Source organism: Periplaneta americana, chromosome 6 (genome assembly GCF_040183065.1).
Source record: "Periplaneta americana isolate PAMFEO1 chromosome 6, P.americana_PAMFEO1_priV1, whole genome shotgun sequence".
In the NCBI taxonomy this organism is placed as follows: Eukaryota; Metazoa; Arthropoda; class Insecta; order Blattodea; family Blattidae; genus Periplaneta; species Periplaneta americana.
This window is the reverse complement of record NC_091122.1, coordinates 148,166,481-148,187,345: the sequence shown is the minus strand read 5'-3', so window position 1 is coordinate 148,187,345 and position 20,865 is coordinate 148,166,481. Positions and strand designations below refer to the sequence as shown.

General features: G+C 34.4%; 1 protein-coding gene across 1 annotated transcript; it reads right to left on the bottom strand.

Annotated features, from left to right (window-relative positions):
* Positions 1-3,365: 3,365 nt before the first annotated feature.
* On the bottom strand, positions 3,366-20,418 carry Snap29 (Synaptosomal-associated protein 29kDa). The gene is made up of 4 exons (XM_069829268.1): positions 19,788-20,418; positions 16,942-17,043; positions 12,822-13,005; positions 3,366-3,784 (listed from the first exon to the last, which is right to left on the bottom strand). The coding sequence occupies exons 1-4, from the start codon at positions 20,064-20,066 to the stop codon at positions 3,516-3,518; spliced, it is 834 nt and encodes a 277-aa protein (XP_069685369.1). The 5' UTR covers positions 20,067-20,418; the 3' UTR covers positions 3,366-3,515.
* Positions 20,419-20,865: the final 447 nt, after the last annotated feature.

Below are 20,865 nucleotides of genomic sequence, written 5' to 3'. Positions count from 1 at the left end.
CTACTATTCAATTTACAGCATACACAATTATTCATCAATTGAGCTATACAGACTACTATTCAATTTACAGCATACACAATTATTCATCAATTGAGCTATACAGACTACTATTCAATTTACAGCATATACAATTCATTAAAACATGGAAGAACAGCTAGCAAAACAAACCCAGACAGGAAACAACTCCTACTTTAGTAACACAACATTACCGTTTAGATGACCATCTTCATAAAGTAGAGACTTATAAGTCTGTACTGTCTGTGAGAAAGAAAATAGCAATGGATAACAACCACTTAAAATACAATCAATCTTCTTAATGTATCCAGCTGTTTGCTGATAACATAAAGTCCACTATAGTCTATTAAGTTTTTATTTTTCAGGAGAAATGAGGGGTATTTTGATCGGTGTTCATTAAGATGCCTGTTGCTAGTAGCCAGAGTTGGGGTGTAGTCAATATATACTGCAGGGCTGTATCTTCTGCAACTGGTACTGATGATTTTAATTTACTTCTTTTGTGGTTTATGGATGGACGTATAGAAGAATGTGTTCCAGATCTTCATCATGATTATTACCACAGATAAGTAGGATTATCAGAAATGTGAAATTGGTGTAGGCACAATTGTGTGACAATGTCACCTGTTCTGGCTCTTGTTAAAAATGTTTGAACACGTCTGGGCAAGTTTTTGTACATTCCCAGGTCATTTGGTGTCTTTTTTACAGACTAAAATTTTTCCTTTGTCAGAAGAAAGCCAATTGTTGATCCATAGGTGTCTATAGGCCAATAAAAAATAATTTAAAGAATACAACAGTCATTGCAATATATATAGTCGCGATGCTGTTATTCCCGGCATGACTCCTCCTCTTTTTTTATTTTAGTAGGTTATTTTACGACGCTTTATCAACAGCTTAGGTTATTTAGCGTCTGAATGAGATGGTGATAATGCTGGTGAAATGAGTCCGGGGTCCAACACCGAAAGTTACCCAGCATTTGCTCATATTGGGTTGAGGGAAAACCCTGGAAAAAACCTCAACCAGGTAACTTGCCCCGACCAGGAATCGAACCCGGGCCACCTGGTTTCGCGGCTAGACGAGCTAACCGTTACTCCACAGCTGTGGACTCCTCCTCTTTGCTTACGTCTTAGGAAGTCAAGGCTCTATAAAGTCTAGGGAGGCAGTATCGTTCGCCATTTTTCTTCTTTCGTTGCCGAGCTACCAGACGAGGGATATATTTGCCACATCGTTAAACATTATCATCTCGTAGCTCCTATGATAATAAATCAAACGCACTGTAATTCAGCAAATAATTGAGCGGAAAGTAACCTCCTTGTGTGCTTTCCGCAAACGTCAATGAAAGAGCCAAAATGGCGGGTGATTATCTATATATTAAGTATTTATCCAGCCTTAGGAAATGCTTTACATCTTCATCAGCGAATCACAAGAGACACACGTTTAAATGTAGACGACCTGCAACATGATTGGCTGCCGGAAATTAGAGTGACGGGACTATAAATCAGGAGATAAAGACAAAAAATGAATAGATAGATCTATTTCATTTATATCAAACTTGGCTAAAATTCTATAAAAATGCATTAAACATAAACCAGCTAATAAATTAAAAAAAAAATAATATTTTATACAGTAAGCAATAAGGTTCTAAAAATAAAAGCACTAGTAATACTATGTTTCAAATAACTCAGACAATAAATGAACTAGATGCTTGCAGCAGATGTTTGGGTATATTTTCTTTAAAGATAGAGGAGGCCTACAGCAAATGTAACTTCTTTCTTACTATGGTGGCCATAAAAATGAACAAATACAATATGCAATACGTAAAAGTACAAGAAATTTACTACTGTAACCTAGCTATAGTTCCAGATCAGAAAAGCAGCTGCAGAAGGGACACTTCCTAATGACATTCTCTAGCTTCATCTATGGAAAAAGGAGAAAGACAATTCTTTACATTAATTTCACTATAGCTGTTTAAGGAGGAAAAGGAATGTATATTTATTAAGTCATACCAAATTTGCTTATAATTTTTATTTACCTACATTATGAACCTTACATAATTGAGTATTTATTATCCACAGCACGAAGTGATTGTATAATAAGGACTGATAAAAGATAAGTATGAAATAAGAAAACTGTACATATGAAGCTCTAAAAAGCTTCATTTTTTTGTGTATACGTAACAGAGCAGTGATGTACAATATATCCATAATAAAAATGTTCTTTAAATATTATTCTCCCAAAAAATAGTATAGAAATCTTATACTGACATGGGGTGTATAATAAATATAGGAATATAATTTTAAATAAACAATATTTGAACATATGATACAGACATACTTCTAATTATAGATTCTTTTTAATCATTACTGCCATTATTAGAATATTCTAATGTGAACTTCAATCAAAGACATTTTTTCACGATTATGAACACAATACCAGACTTCAAGGTATCTTAACACCCAACAATTATTTTTTTTCTTAAATAGACATAAAAATATGCAATACTTTCATACTCATCAATTGACAGAAACACTTTCATGAAGTACCAACAACTGATATTAGTTGTGACAAGTCAAACCTGGTATCTGCCATCCATTAAACAAGTGCTGGCAGTTATTTGACGTGACCTGTGATGTCCAAGCATTCATGGAAGAAAAACCAAGCCACCACAAACACAAAACTTCTTTGGAAAAGAGTTATTTTTCTTTTCAAGTGTAACACCACTTAATCCTAATAGGCAGTCTGTCTACAATGAGAAGTACAATGCAGTTTTTACTTATCTGTTCGTGAATAAATCTTTCAATTACAAATTTTTTATATTAAGAACTTTAAGGCCTATCATGAACCTTACATTCCAACAATATCTTGATTTACACAAAAAAAAAAAAAAAAAATATGCATGCAAAAGGACACGGATAATATTATTTGAGAATAAATTACATTCCTAGAGAGTCATTTCACAATCCGAAGATGTAAATTATCTACAAAGAAAAGAAACAACATTTATTCCAACAATAACAATTAAGAACAAGTAGGTATCCAGAAGTGGAATGTTTGTTTACATCACACCACTATGATAAGAATGGATTATAAGACTAATTTAACAAAACCCTGTATTTACCTATATCTATATTCGTAACAACTTGGTGCTATACGGAACAGACTAACATTTTAAAATACAATTGGGAAATATATGAATAGCTCATTCAATAACTGTGATTTTCCACTGTGATGATTACCACATGGGCTCGGAATTTTCTTCACTGCAGAAACTCTCTTCGTTCCCTCATGATTATATTAAAAATGTAGGCAAATTGACAACTATTCCTGTACTCTTGTACAAACTATAACAATGAACTCATTACATCATAAATTCCATGACGAAAATTACGTCATAATGGCGTGGACCTTTGGAAAACTCAACCAGCCTTCATTCTTTCGATTGTTAAGATCTGTTCTCACATCAAATTTAACGAAATTGTTGCCACATGATGTAACAACATCCATTACTTCTTGAGAATTTTCGCCATCTCCTTATTCTGCCGCAAGATCGTGAAGTCTGCTTTATCTGTCTTGTCATTCAGACGGTCCAGTACATCATTCTGCGTATCAATTTCCTCACCGAGTCCTTGAGCAAGGCCCTTGAGACGTGACAGAGATGAGCACATATCGTCTAGATTTCTGTCAAGTATTTTATTTACATTTTGGCTGCCACTGGCAGTTGATGCAGAAGGTTCATCCCATCTATCATCTGCTAAACCACGAATCTTGAGGCCTGTAAAGATAATAGATACATATAAATCCATAATTTGACTTTATTATTTTCATTTTATTCACATTCAATTAGCTTTTCCCAACAGCACTTGGTTGCCTAGTTTGTCAGTGAAACTTCCCTCATTTGCGTGTTTTACACGAAAGTACTACTGTAACAGCCATGTCAGTCTGGAGAGCACATAATGTGCACAAAGTATGCACAGTGTACAATACCATCGGTTGCTTAACCAGTACCTACAGATAGTAGAGGAGCCTGTTGTACCTTGAATAATTTTTTTGTTTCTAATTTTTGTTGTTACCTAGCTGACTCAAACTGAAGTAGATTGTAGAGAAAGCCGCTAGGTAGCTCTGGTCATAGTTCTGGTTTGATTTATTACAAAGTGTGAGTTCTGTGGACGAAACAACTTTTTTGGTACCAAAAGTAAATACAGTAAAATCCCTTGTATTCGGCATCCAAATAACCAGCAATACCAAAACAACAGCACTTTTGACTAGCCAAAAAAAAAAAAGTCATTCATGTGAAAGAGAAGAGTCTGATGAAGATGTGAGTGGTTTTCGTAGATCGCAAATGCCGCATATCGTGTTTATTCTTTACACTGTTCACACGTGAAAACATAGACAAAGAAAAAAAAAAAAACGTTATGTCTCTGGAGTAGAGGGTAGCATCAGTACTTGTCACTTAGACCTTGCAAACAATGCACAGAGACAATATCTTTCAATTTAATACTTGAACCCGCTCATTTTGAAGGGGTGTTGGATGAGTCTAAATACGAAAGTGTGAAATTCTCTGTTCCTACAGCACGCAAAAATTTCATTCGAATGATGGATAGTATCATGACTATTACCGCTAAGAGCTGCTATTGCACAAAGGATTCCGCAAAATGCAAGCAAAATGTTCTACACTCAAATCATTGACTGCTACTTCATAGTCTTTTTAGTTGCGAAGTTGGCTATACTGCTCTTCACGTCACATGACTCACATGACCGCCATTTAAAATTGTTATAAGGTTACGAAAACTTTTAGTATTTTTTACGCTATTATGTATTACTGTATTACAATAATTAATTATGAACTAATGAATGTACATTATCATATTCAGTACTAAAAATAAACATTGTATGTATCTCAAAACTTTATTTTTAATTATCTATATGAAAATTACTAAATTTCAGCATGGAAAAAAATGTTTGTGCAGTATAATGCGTCTTTACATAATCTATAAACGTATTTTCCAATTATCTGGCAAAATCAGTTATCCAGCACTGACTTTGTCCCACAGTTGCCGGATACGAGTAATTCTACTGTATTTCGTTCATTATTATTAAATGTTTTCTAACAAAAAATCAAATTGTATTTGTAACTATCAATCAAGTACGGTGTGTTCCCTATCATCAGTGAGTAAATACATATGTTAATTTCCTGATTTATTCTCATCTCTAGTTTAGGCATCCATATTTGTTTAAACGTGCTACCTCTTGTACATTGAAACACAAAACTTCTTGTACCAAGGAACATGTTCCAAGGTACATGAAGCTATCGGTTTTTGTTTTTCTTTTATTTTAAAATCATGCCACGAAATAAGTCTGAAGAGGATCCCAAATGATCCGTTAACTTGAAGTAAGCTGTTGAGCAGTTACGGCTTCTCCAGGAATTAAAATCTCAATCAGAGAAGCCTGCAAATGATGGCAAAGTTTCACAACCATACAGAACAACTGGTAATATAACTGTTCTATAAATTCTAACTTTCAGCTTTTTTGAGAGCAGACTGGATGACAAAAAGTTCTCAACTGAATAGTAACAGACAATTCCCATATTTATTCTCCAAGATATTTGAATTTTTCCACCTCTTCAAAAGATAAATTTCCAATTTTTATATTTTCATTTTGTGCAATGTTCTGGTCATGACACATAATCATATGCTCGTATTTTGTCTTTTCGGGATTTATTTCCAAACCTATCTCTTTACTTGCTTCAAGTAAAATTCCCGTGTTTTCCCTAATAGTTTGTGGATACTGTTATTATTATTATTATTATTATTATTATTATTATTATTAACATTGTTGCTTTTGTTATTGCTGCTGCTGTTCAGACTCAAAGTGATGTTGAAGTAGACATACGAAAATTGGTATCACAACAAGCCCATCCATCCATCACATTCAGGTATTTTCGAAACATTCAAGTCAATAGCATTATAATCAGATAGCAGATTTTTGGTCCCTACACAGCAACAAGACATCATGTCTCTTGGCTTATGGAGAGAGTGTAGCAATGACTTCAGTGACCTCTATGCAGTTGATGTACAGCTAACATTCAATATCAGGACCCAAAATCTACTGTCTGATAATACAATACTTAATTAGATTTTACTGTAAAGTTGCTGTTAAATATACATATATATTCATATGTGAGGTCTCGCCGTCCTCATTGAATACAATGACTATATGTAAGTAGCCATACTGTAGATATATCTATTAAATTGACAAAAATTTGTTCCGCCACCGGGAATCGAACCTGGGACATCTCAGCTCTGTACGCTGAGCACTCTTTCCAACTGAGCTATGCTGGGACAAGATCCACAGCACCAACCGAACTCTTCTCATTCATATCATCAATAGCCTACTATCTGCATTTTTAAGACATACAAGTCACGTATGTGGGCATGCATATTTGAAGGGTTAAGTACGGCTTACAGCAGTAAAATTTTGGAATTATTCAACAGTTTCTTTTCCTCCATTAGTGTATTTTGTACAATAATGAAAATTAGTATGTGTAAAACACTGTCCTTCTGCTATATGAAAAAAAATATTTTTATGATTTAAAAAAAAATATTTATGTTTTTGTTTTCAAAATTCAGTTCACTATGCAGAGATGAAGTGTTTCCCACATAACTAAAAAAACTATCCAAAATTCTGTAATGAAATATTTTATGTGTATTTATGCATATCATATCTACAACATGATGCAAGATCACTTCTCTATCTTTGATAGATTGTCTGATAAAAAATAAATTCATTTAAAAATGGTCAAATATCAGTACTTCCTCCTAACACAAAATAAAAAAAAATATATTATTTATTAAGGAATGTAGTTGAATGAGCATGATATTGTAAACATGAGTTTCAGCAATAAAATAAAACAGAGAACATGAAAAAGTTAACAAGTTATGACGGTAACACTTCATCACTGCACAGTGAACTACCACCATTATGAATTTTGAAAAAAAAAAAAATATATATATATATATATATATATATATATATATACACAATTTTTTTTTAAATCGTAAAAATATTTTTTTCATATAGCAGAAGGATAGTGTTTTACACATACCAATTTTCATTATTGTTGTTTTCTAATGCCAGGCATTTGACAATAAAGTCATTTGACCTCTTGCACTCCAATATTTTTCAAAGATATTGTCATGGTTAGCCACTGACGCACAGATTTTGAGATGTTCTGAATCCATTTCTTGATTATTAAATGGCAAGTTGTAGCCGATTTAAGTGAACACCATATTTTAACGTTTTGGTGGCTACTTCATTCACACACAACCCCCAGAATGTCTGGAGGACCACACCTGCTGTTGGTCGACGGGTCCATTGGACCTAGCTGGGAGATCTTGTTGATCACCAACTTTCCCTCCTTAAGCCACTGGAGGACGATTTTAGTGCCATAGTAGGTCAGCACTAGGAACAGAAAAGTAGGAAGGAAAGTGAAATGAACCCCTAGGCCTCGAATGCTCTAATACTGTCGGGGTCGAAGAAAGTAAGAGTTCAGTCAGAGGACTGGATAGGAAAGGGTAAAGAGAGAATTAGGTATTGAATAGAGGAAAATTATACCAAATTCGGTCATTAACTCATCAACAGACATCGGATTCTAAGGCAAATGCCTATTTTGTTTCTTTAGGAGAAAAGTAAAAATAATTATTAATATTTGTGTTTCATGGAAATTGAAAGGTATTCAAAGAGTTTTATAGTGCCCTAAAATGCCCTAAAACGGTTATTAGAGCCTAATTTGTTAATATTCGCCTAAAAATGCCTAACTCACTGTAAAGTTTCGCATTTTACTCTTACTTTTTATAATTTATACATGCATTCACTGCGAAATTTAAGGCATTTAAAAAGTGGAAAGTTTGCTTCACACCGGCCATGAAACCATTGATAAAGGAAACAAAATGTTTTGAATCTCACGACACTCGCAATAGATTTCACCGAATTTAACATGTTTGGATGCATAAATGCCGACAAAGAACCAACCTTAGTTTTGAAGCAGGCAACAATCACAACATGTGCTGCTACCGATTCAGAGATATACTATACTATAAAAATGACTGTTTTCGGTCTGAAACTGATTAGCTGTACTGCCCTTCAGAGTGTCATAAAATCACAATTTTTGGAGAAAGAGTGTTTTTGAAATATTTATGAAAAGTCGTAAAACTGCGAATTAGTAGGGTAAACCGTTACAAAATATTTAAAAGAATGGCCCTCCTAGTGTTAACACTACCAGGAAATGCAACAATAAGTGGAACTTTGTATTTTTGTCCAATTGAATCTCAATAACAACGGTTCATTTGAATGCTCGTTAACAGTTGCTCTTTCCCTCACCTTATTTGAGTTGAGAAGTTTTGAGCGGTAGAACGTTTTCCTGTGAAGTTTAACGTGATAATGCCGAAAAATATAAGTGCAAAATCTACATTGATCCGGCAATGGCTAACAGAATATTCAGAATTCACTTATGATGGAAAAATAATATTCTGCAAGATTTGTAGCAAACAGGTATGTAACAATAGTTGAAATATATAAATTCTATTAATTTTAATGAGTAGGCCTATAATATTTATACATTGACTGAGCTATCCTGAGGTATAATTCTTTTTAAGACCACTACACTTTAACCTTTTAAATTCCGATAGTTAAAGTATTTGCAGGTCATTAAAATTTTGATTGTTCGAACCCACTAACTTTGTGATAGAAATATGGCAATACAACAATTAGGATTTTATTTTAATTCAGTTTACTTTACATTTTTAGATTTCGCAAGAAAAGAAGTGCCACCTAAAGCAGCATGTGCAAGGAGCGGCTCATAAGGCTAAAGCTCAGCAGAAAAATCAACTGCAACAAACTTTACTAACACAGCCTACTTCATCCAATCTCAGCAGCAATTTCTATGCTGATTTAACCAGAGCGTTTGTTGCTGCTAACATTCCCTGGAATGCAATTGAAAATCCGGTTTTAAGACAGTTTTTACAAAAATACTGCAAACAAAATATCCCATCTGAGTCGACCCTAAGAAAAAATTACTTAGACAGAATATACAATGAAACTTTAGCTTCCATTCGGGAGGATATAGGTGATTCTTACATATGGGTCTCTGTGGATGAAACCTCAGATCCTATGAATAGGTATATAGCAAATATGGTAGTAGGAAAACTTAGTCCTGATGGACCTTCGATTCCACACCTCGTATGTGTTAAGGAACTTTCGAAAGTGAATAGCCAAGCCATTGCTTATTTTGTAAATAAAGGCCTACAGTCTTTATACTCAGGTAATATAGACGATTCTAAAGTTCTCTTGTTTTGTACTGATGCTGCCTCATACATGGTTGCTGCAGCTCCACTTCTTAAAACATTTTATCCTAACCTCACGCATGTAACCTGTCTAGCACATGGCCTTCACAAGGTTTCTGAAACAATCCGGAATGAATTTCCTCTTGTCAATTCGTTTATTTCTAACACAAAAAAAGTTTTTGTAAAGCCCCATCCAGGATTTCAATATTCAGAGAGAACTTTCCAGATATCCCACTCTCACCTCAGCCGGTTGTTACACGGTGGGGAACCTGGATTCAGTCAGTGGTGTATTATTCTAAGTATTTTAAAGAAGTGGTCACAGTTATTGATAAATTATCTGAAACTGATAGTGCAGCGTGTGTGAAAGCAGTGAAAGATTGTCTGAATGACTCACGAGTGAAAAACGATATTGCCTACATAACATCAAACTTTTCTTTCATACCTGCAAGCATTGAACAATTAGAACGTGAAAAACAATCTCTTTGTAGCCAAATAGCAATAGTAAAGGAAGCTCAAGTGAACATACATTCTGCTTTGGGCGAAACTGGGAAAAAAGTTAAAAATAAGTGGGACAATGTATTAAATAAGAATGTAGGATTTTCATTGTTGGAAAGAGTATCAAGAGTGATATCAGGGGAAAGTGTAAATGTTCCAGTAAGTATTGATGTTTCTATTGTACCTAATTTAAAATTTGCGCCTCTCACATCAGTTTCGGTTGAAAGAAGTTTTTCTGCTTTCAAAATGATTCTCAGTGACAAAAGGCAAAGGTTAACTGTGGAGAATTTAGAAAAAATTCTGGTGGTGTACTGTGCAGATAATTATAATAAAGTCTGTGCATGGAACTGAATTTCAATAACTTAAAATGAGTAATCTTGATATCAATAATCATTATTTCATTAGTTTCAATATATTAAATTTGTGCAGCTCTGTTTATAAATATAATATAGTATTCTTTTTTAATGTTTAAACATACTTTTTTGTGCGTATTTTAGTGTATAACTAAAAATTTCAGTGAAAGAAATAAGCATGATACCTTGATGTGCCTAAATGCCTATTTTCATTAAAATAGAGCCTAATTTTACAAATTTTGAGCTTATTTTAGGCGCCTAAAACTGCAATTTTTAGTGTCTAAAAATCCGATGTCTACTCATCAAGCTGACCAGGGCTAATTAATGAGTAGCCTTTAGTTCAGCTTGTAAAATTATGCTTACTAATAGCTGCACCATGGGAAGGTAGGGATGGGACATTGGGTATTTATCCAGGTTGGTTCCTTAAAGCCTTCAATGGGAAGGATTAATGGCTCTCCCCCCTGTATTCGACAAATACCGTTTTGCAACCATTTTCATTATTGTACAAGATACAGTAATGGAGGAAAAAAATGTTGAATATTTCCAAAAATTTTAAATGCTGTAAGCTATACCTAATTCCTTAGACTACTTTCTGGCCATTACTGTTAAAGTTCGTTTTATATTTGATTTAAAATAAATGTAACTTAATAATTTGTTTTAAAATGTTATTACTGTTTCTTGTGAGTTTTGTGAATCACTTTCCTGAATATATAGTTGGGCCAGGTCAGATAAGGTGGCACTGGGGATGAATTTATGAAAACGAGCCGAAAAAGTTTGGGAATCACTATCTAACACCATCTTGCATATGTTTCTCAGTATGTATGTATGTATGTATGTATGTTTTTTTTTTTTTTTTAAACCTTGTTTACCAGCATGTTCCATTACAAAAATGCAATACTACATGCTAATAGACTACACATTACAATATTGCTAACTCTTCCAAATACAATGTATACACATTATTGCTAGCCTATTCTACTTTCCCTAAATATACTATTTACTACATGTTAACACCTATGCTACTGTTGAAGCTGTTAAATACTTTGTACAACACTATTTTAGTACCTATTCCTTTTCTATTTACAGATAAAAAAAATCAATACTATTGCTAATCATTTTAAAAACTATGTTTAGAAATATACTATTTAACGAATTAATCTACTTTCCCTAAATTTACTATTTACAACATGTTAACATCTATGCTACTGTTGGACCTTTTAAATACTTTATACAACACTATTTAAGAGCCTTTTCTGTTTACAAATTTAAAAAAAATCTATACTATTTCTAATACTTAAAAAAAAACTATGTTTAGAACAATACTATTTAACAAATTAACCTATATTCCTTAAATTTACTATTTACAACGTTTCAACATCTACTGTATGGTACTGTTGAATCTTTTAAATACATTGTACATCACTATTTTAGAGCCTATTCTGTTTTTCTATTTACAAATTTAAAAAAAACAATGAATACTATTGTTAATTCTTTTACAATCTATGTTTAGAAGTATACTATTTATAAAATTAATCTATTTTCCTTCAATTTACTATTTACAACGTATCAACATTGTTGTATGTATGTATGTATGTATGTCAGTGGCGTATACTGGTTAAAGGGTTTGGGCTACCGCTGACCCTATTATTACACAAAATATATCTAACAATTACTTTAATTTTAATTACTATGGTAAAACTAATAATACAAAATTATTACATTATGTTATATTATAAACTTTTTCTTTTGTAATTTCCTTGGGCTACCACCGGTAGCCCAGGTAGCCCGCAAAATACGCCCCTGATGTATGTATGTCTTAACTTTACATTTATTATCTTACCATTTCTAACTGTTACAATATTAACTATATTCTAAAACACTATTAATAAGATAATATTATATTACATATTCTAGTGGTCTTGAAGGTAATTCATTCACTGAATTATTTCCCAAAAGATTAAAAAAATCTTGTCTGCCAATATATGACATATTATGAATGAAATTTGCAACTGCAAGCTACTGACTTTGTATATTCAGTGGGGTTACAATGAATCCGAACCAATACTGCTCGAGGTTCAAACATAGTTTTAATTAAAATCGTAGTTTTGAACAGTTATGCTAAATGAAAATTTATAGGCCTATACAGTATGTTATTTGCAGTGATTTTATATTTTTGTATGCTGTCATCTTGAAAAACATGGAATTGTTAGACTACAATTTATGAGTGTTTCGAGCACTGGTTTTAGACGTGAGACGATACCAAGTGGTTATTAACACAAGAAATGCTAATAAATTTAATGTACCATTTGCAAGTTAAAGAAAACTGAATCTAGTCCAGTTATTAGTGCAACAGAGATTTATAATAAGTTGCCTGAAAATGTTATAACACTCAGTATAAATAATTTTAAGCACAAGGTTGAAGACTAGCTTGTAAATCATCTATTCTTACTTTTTATCTGAATATTTTAATGTTCAAATTTTAATGTAAACTGTTTATTATGATGATGCATATTACAATTTTACATATTTTACAGCTTAATGAATTCGAATTTGAACCAATCCACAAATCTTTGACATCTGAAAACAATTCATGCCCCTGTACTACACGAGTTAACTACATTACCTGGATGGTTTTCTGTTGGTGAGCCAATGTTTGCCCTTGACTGATCCAAAGAGCCAGCCAATGGACTGGAACTTGCTACCATTCCTGAACTTATAGATGAATCATCTGTTTCTTTCAAGCTTGGAGCAGGGGGTTGTTCTCCAGACTTTCCACTCAAGTAGTTCTTCAAACTGCCAAACACACTCTGCAGAAAACAGCAAATGTTTTGCCAGAGCTCCATAACCACAAAATATAAACAAAAGCATGAGATGTGTGAATATCTTTTTTCCAAGGGAAGTAATTTGGACCCAAGCATGGTACTCTACGAATAATCAACCAAAACTGCAACTCACTTGCTAATTAGACTAGAGAGCTGCAGATCAATGGGGTTTAGATCTGGTTTCAATTCGATCGGTCTGACAACAACCGGCTAGGTTGAGCATCCGATCGAATGTTTGAATTTCAAGTGGTTGCCTCTTATGTTTTGCAGGCTATACATAACACCAGGCGCACTTCATTTACATGAAATCCTAGATCATATATACCCAGATAGCTCAGCCTTATAGGCTTTGACAGTAACAACTTTTGTCAGGTTTACTATGCTGCCATCTAGTTGTTACATAAGGAGTCATGCCATAATTCCCATTTGAATTGCATTAGTGCCTGTACTGCCATCTCGTGTTCATTTACAGCGGATGGGTGGCAATCCTGGCGGTTGTTCTCTTCAAAGTGCTGCCTATTTTAACATTGGGATGAGCTATCTGTTACATATATGATCTAGGATGAAACTGACATTTTCTGAATATACAAACAGAATAACAACTGAAGGAAATTTATTTTGTCGTTTTAAAAAAAATTGTTTGTAAGTACGCTTACAATTGATTCAACACTTTAACATTACAAAGAACTACATCCAAAATTATCACAAAAATCGGCAGGACCATCTTAATAGGGCGCCTCCATACGGATTCCTAAAGCCATCATGCAATATCACCCACGTGACAAAAGATCTGTTCCTTGGACGACCCAAAGATGCCTTGAGAACACCGGTGTTTCGTTCAGACAGTAACACTTATTCAAGGACTAATACGTGGAAGGATGATGTATTTTTATTACTTTCAACTTGCAGCAACTTTGTATTACATAGGCTATGTCAACAATTGCGACCTACAGAACTGTAATTAATTACATAATAAAAGAGCAAATAAGAACGTAACATTCCATGTATTGTTTATACTTTAAACGCAAAATGTATACTTAAAAAGATAGTTGTTCATATATAAGTTAATGCTTTTACTACTGTAAGCAGATGCATTATTATTCTATTTAGAAATAATTTCTAAGAAGACAGAATGTTAGTTTTAAGAAAGAATGTCGTTTTTAACAACAACAAAAAAAAGTACTTTCAGGTTCCTGATAGATGTAGTTTTATGCTGCATGTTATTGCTCTTGAAGATAGATAATTGTACAGCACCTTCAACTTAAGAAGCAACCCTGGCTACGGCAGTCGGGTGGGTGATAAACTGTTCTCTATAGCGGGAAAACCAAGCTGTGTTATGCGACAGCAGATGGATAGGCCAGTATCTCAAGCAGGAAAACTCAACAGTGTTGTACGACCCAACATGCAAATTAGTGTTAGTTTATCTTCTCTAAGGTGTGAACGTGTTTGGTCAGTTTTAGTTTTCACGTAACATGTTTGGTGAACTGGCTCTGTTTAAGTTTAAATTTATCATGGTGTTTACCACCATGTGACTTTTATCTATGGGATATGTTAAAACATGAAGTGTATGTGAACAATTTTCATACATTGGAGGAACTTCAAGAAAATATTCAGGCTGTTATCTCCAGCATTTCAAGGCAGGAATTGGATAGCGTATTTCAGCATCTTCTTCACCAGTGAGAGCATTGTATTGAAGCTGGAAGTCATTTTGAACATCTTAACACCGTTAAATTAATTTTACGGAAAATAAACTAACACTAAATACGGGTAGAAAGAATGCAAGCCGAGCCACTTAGCAGTTCAATTACTGCACAATGCCGCTGAATGTTACTGCTTGAGAGTACTGCCTGCCTGCCGGTGCCTGGGTTGCGTCTTAAGTTGAAGGCGCTGTAATAACTGGATGGCTCAATGACATGATCTGCCTTTTATATTCCAAAGCTGTAGCCATCATCACATAAAGAGAGTGAAACAAATCAAACATTTGTTGAATTGAACACTAAGGCAATCCGTATGGTGGAAGAGCTGTGCATACTGCCTACAGAGCCAGGCGCTCAGTATCGTTGTTTGATTTATATTATTCTCAACTGGTTTTGCAAGATTCTAATTTAGACATCCACAGTGCATTACAGTCTGTTCACAACATCTTTAGATGTAAACATATGCTCAAATGTGCTAGTTTTATAATTGAGTGCCTTCAGTCTGGGAACAATCTCATACAGGTGTGCAGCCCTGAATCCAGTACCATTAGCACAACTATAAGAAATGGATGTCCTATCATGGTTAAGCACTAAAATGTAACTGAAGTGCAGTACAAGTCAAATGTTGTTGTTGTTTTCTAATGCCAGGCGTTTGACAATAAAGTCATTTGACCTCTTGCACTCCAATATTTTTCAAAGATATTACGGTATCATGGTCAGCCACGGAAGCACAGATTTTGAGGTGTTCCGAATCCATTTCTTGGTTTGAGTTGCACAATGGGCAGTTAGGGGACTGATATATTCCAATTCTATGCAGATGTTTGGCCAAACAATCATGGCCTGTTGCCAATCTAAATGCAGCTACAGACGATTTTCGTGGTAAATCGGGAATCAACTGTGGATTATGATGCAGAGAGTTCCATTTTTTCCCTACAAGTCAAATGCATGAAACACACTAACCACAAGTAGGCCCGTCTAGAGTAGAATGTACATTAGTAGATAGATGTGTAAGGATAAAATCAATTGACTGGCTGCAAAAGTTAATTATTATCTATAACAAACTTACGGGTCCCACCAGACGAGGCCACTTAGCAGGGCTACTAGTGGCTCATTAGTGGCATTGTGAACGAGTGTTAGTGGCGCTGTGAATGGGCATTTAAAGCACTGCTTAATACACTAAATTTCTTGTTAAAACTATCTTTTATTTCTTGGCTGAGGCGTATGACTTGTTCATTGGTAGAGTGCAGTTGTCAAAAGCCGGCACTGCTACTTACAGACCTGTTACTAAATCCACATATTACTCTGTGAAAAGATTTATTAAATCTACATACTTAGATTTCAACAAACAAAATTTGATAACACAATCTCAAGGGAAAAAATGGAACTCTCTGCATCATAATCCACAGTTAATTCCCGATTTACCACGAAAATCGTCTGTAGCTGTATTTAGATTGGCAACAGGCCATGAGTGTTTGGCCAAACACCTGCATAGAATTGGAATATATCAGTCCCCTAACTGCCCATTGTGCAACTCAAACCAAGAAATGGATTCGGAACACCTCAAAATCTGTGCTTCAGTGGCTGGCCATGATAATATCTTTGAAAAATATTGGAGTGCAAGAGGTCAAATGACTTTATTGTCAAACGCCTGGCATTAGAAAACAACAACAACAATACACTAAATTTTTGTAGAGAATTTTTCAGTCTTTCAGTGAACATGGGCATAGAGGGAGATATACTTCTGGCAACCTTGCTCATACAGAGAAAGAATAGAAGTAAAAATAGAAGAAGAGTCTGGGTCCACCCATTGGCTTTGGAAAGATAGAATCTAGGGACAGTTGGCACTAATGTTGTAAACATATTCTAATGAAAAGTTTCTTTAAAACTGTTATTTTTAAACAGTTTCGTTCATGAAACAGTTACAGTTGAAACTGTTTCTTAAAAAGAACAGCTTATCCCATCTCTAGTATTACTCTAGTTTATCCCATTTCTAGTGTTTACTCTAAGATAAAAGTTAAACTAAATTCACACAATGTAAAGAGTTGTAAAAAATAATTTTTCTTTCATTTCAAGAATGCTCTCCACCTAACATAAGACATCTGAATACAATATAAATTAAAAAAAACTTTTTCGTCTGAAACAACAATCAAGTGAAATAACCTGTAGGCCTATTCTTGCTTGTATTCAATTTATGCTAAGAGAATACAAGGATTTCTTTACTTACCTTTATTCCTTGAATATGTTTCTGACTAAATCTAAGAGTGGTATTTATTTCATCTAATCTCTTTTCTGTTCGTTCCAACTGTTCTCGTTGGCGTAGCAGTTCCTATAAAATAAATAAAGTCTTACAACATTTCAATACAATCATCAATCATTTAAAAGTTGGTCTCATGGATTTAAGTGCAGTTAATATTCTTGCTGCAAGCCTTTTTTATAGGAGTTGATGGAATCCCCATTGAATTAAGGCTGGTTCACAATAAACCGGAAACGAGAATCGGAACGAAAATGGTAAAATTGTTCAAATGTGTACATTTAAATGTGAGCATTCACAATTAATGAAAAGCTTGCCGGAGCCCGGGATCGGGAACAGAGAGTTGGCCAAGTTTCAACTTTGGTGTTCACGTTTCCGATCACAGCCCACTAGATTCATTCTATTGCCATCTAAAAGATATTTTGTCATCGCATATTTTGTAGCAAGAAGACTGTGACATAACCTATGCATTATTTTGTTCTGTGCTGTGCATCATGGAGCAAGTTTTATTTGATGAGATTCTAATATTGAGTGTTGAGGAAAATCCTCACATTTACGATAAGCAGTGCGCCTCGTATAAAGATGAGAAAATGAAGGAGAATGTGTGGCTTTCAATAGCTGCATCTTTGAACACCGATCGTATGTGAATCATATTTTATTACTGTATTGGTTGTATTACACACTACATATTCATGCTTCAATTCAATAACTACTCTTGTGTTCATTTTTGTTCTATTACAAATGTTTCTTCTCTATTTTACGTTATGTTAGACTTAAAATAGCTTGTGATAATAAAGATGCATGGGCATATTTATAGTACCGTACCTAATGAAATGTTTCAGTTGAAATTTCGAAGTTCGTTAACCTGTGTTTATGTTGGCTGCCTTGTACTCATGAGAGAACGTCATTGGTCAATTATACACAAATAACATCAGAATGCGTAATATCGACTTTACATATCGTTATTGAAATGCATATCGATATGCATAGTCGTCTACGTTCTCGGTTTATTGTGAATCAAAAATTTTCACATTCAAATCCTCTGCTTCTCGTTTTCATTCTGGTTCTCGCTCCCGGTTTATTGTGAACCAGCCTTTAGTGAAATGCTAGGGTGAAGACAAGAAGCAAATTCTATCATTATGCAACGAAATATATGAGAAAGGCAAATGACCTAAAGACTTTACGGAGACAGTGTTGATTCCAATACCGAAGAAAAATAATGCCAAGAAATGTACGGAGTTCAGAATTATCAGTCTAATATCGGCGAAAATTCTCTTGTGAATACTGAATCGACATTTATATTCTAAGACGGAAGAACAATTGGAACAGCATTTTGGCTTCAGGAAGGGAAAATGTACGAGAGATGCAATTGGACTGCTACGGATAATCGGCAAAAGATACCTAGAGAAGAATAAAGAAGTGTTTGTAGCATTTGTGGATTTAGAAAAGGCTTTTGACAAAGTGGATTGGAATAACTGATGGGGATCCTAAAGAAAGTTGGCGTGGATTGGAAAGAGAGAAGACTGTCAGAAGGAAGTGAAATTGGGAAAGGAATATGTCAAGGATATCCTTTATTACCTACATCTACTTGGAGGAGTTAGTAAAGAACTGTTTTCAGAACATGAGAAGAGTGATAGTAGGAGGATGAAGAATAAAATGCTGATGATATGGCATTGTTAGCAGAAGAGAAAATGATACTAAAGGATAAGCTATTGGAGCTAAATGACAGCTGTGAGCAGTATGGGATGAAGATAAATCCAAATAAGACGAAGAGCATGGTCATAGGAAGAAAAATAAAGAAAATAAACTTGCGAATTCTAAATGAGGCAGTAGAGCAAGTGGACAGCTTCAAATACTTGAGGTGTACTATAAGCAGTAACATGAGCTGCAGCCAGGAAGTCAAAAGGAGGATAGCAATGGCCAAGGAAGTTTTTAATAGAAAAAGGAGCATTTTCTGCGGACCTCTGGAAAAAAGAACTAAGGAATAGACTAAAGAAGTGCTTTGTATGGAGTGTGGCATTGTATGGGGCAGTAATATGAACATTACGACGAAGTGAAGAGAAGCGAATAGAAGCATTTGAAATGTGGATATGGAGAAGAATGGAACGTGTGAAATGGACAGACAGAATAAGAAATGAAGCTGCGTTGGAGAGAGTGAGTGAAGAAAGAATGATGCTGAAACTGATCAGGAAGAGGAAAAGGAATTGGTTGGGTCACTGGCTAAGAAGCAATTGCCTAAGTTACTGAGGGATGCACTGGAAGGAATGGTGGTTAATGTTACTTATGTCCCGCCCACTATAGGAACTGCACTTGAACTGCCAGCACAGAAAACAAAAAATCACACTCAATCGCTTTCACCTTCATCTTGACGGGATAATAAAAGCCTAAACTAACCTAACCTAAGTGCGTCCCTTCCTTCAACTCCAATTGCCTTGTAAGTTAGGTAGGCAATAGAAAGTTGCAACAGTTGCTTATTTAATTATCCACAAATCACAATAAGAAATAGATAAGAAATTGTCAATTAAAAGAATGTGTGAAAAAATGTGGGTAACGAAGCAATGTCAATACTTTCGTAAATCTGAATACCGGTACATTAATAAATAGCCTACAGTACCGTATTCAGATATTTAATATATTCGTTAAAAACATTTAAAACTACAGTTTCCACTGAAAATGGTAACTGCAATAACATTTCACTTACTCATTACACCATGAACAGTGACACAATGGAACAACTAATTGCCCATATGTCAGGCTGACGAGGAAAGTCAATTAAGCAGACGTTAAACATAACCTAAAAATCAATGGTTGACACGTACCTCAGCAGTTGCCACTCCAATCTGTTCTGAATCTCGTAGTAAACTAATAGATCTCTCTGATGATTGAATAGTTCTATCTTCAATTGCTTTCTTCCTTTCTAATAATTGCAGACGTTTATCTTCAAGGGCACTTCTTTCTTGATAATATGAATTATTGGAAAGCATATAATCAGAATTACCAGTTCTGGAATTGCGCAAAAAAGTTTCATCGTCCACATCATCTTCTTCTATTGCGAAAAATGGGGAATTTGGATCAGTTAAGTATTGTCTCCCTGCCATTTTAATAAATACCACTACACTTTAGAACACTACAGCAGCCACATTCGATGAACTCAGCAAACTCCCCCTGCATGTGACTCATCAGTGATAGTAACACTATAAATTTGCAGTGAAAATTTCCCTAAAATGACACACCACACACATAGCATAGCGCAGTATGACCATTTCTAGGCTTAATACTAATCGCGATTACCATTTCTTCATTTTTTCATACAACCCTAGATCTAGGATACAACCGTGATTGCGATTAGATCGATACAGTACTCGCGATTAGAGATTGTAGTCTGTTACAGAATTTCTGTACATAACATTATTATTATAGCATATGTTACAATTGCCAACTATTAAACAGCAGTTTGCCCACTATGTGAATATCAAATAGGAACAGCTGATCTTATTGCCTCTGTACGCAATTAAAAAAAAAGTCTGCGGAAGTTAGATAGATATAGTAATCGATATTCGATAAGCTGTATTCAATTATCGATAAGATATAATTAATTCATTTATAGTTTTCTGTCCAAGGATCAAGAGGGCCAAGGTTATATCTTTCACTGCAAACCCAGCATTCTCCTATCTTCCCTCTCAGTCTCCACTTGATCCTTATATATTATATTAATGTTGTTTATCGTCATGAAAATGCTACCAAAAATTGAATAATATAATTTCTATATGCCTTGTATTTCATTTTTGGTCCAGGGAAAATACCGGTACTCGTCTTTTACGAAAAACAATTATTTTTATTCGTAAATGAAGAGTACTGGTATTCCATGGACCAATAATACAACATGAAGTTGCTACT

What these genes read in the sequence shown, in the direction of transcription:
- Snap29 (XM_069829268.1), bottom strand. Translation starts at nt 20,066, where the DNA reads ATGGCAGGGAGACAATACTTAACTGATCCAAATTCCCCATTTTTCGCA. An exon ending in TTGGAGTGGCAACTGCTGAG is followed by an intron (nt 17,044 to 19,787) that starts GTACGTGTCAAC and finishes TTTATTTTATAG; the next exon opens with GAACTGCTACGCCAACGAGA. An exon ending in AACATATTCAAGGAATAAAG is followed by an intron (nt 13,006 to 16,941) that starts GTAAGTAAAGAA and finishes TGTTTTCTGCAG; the next exon opens with AGTGTGTTTGGCAGTTTGAA.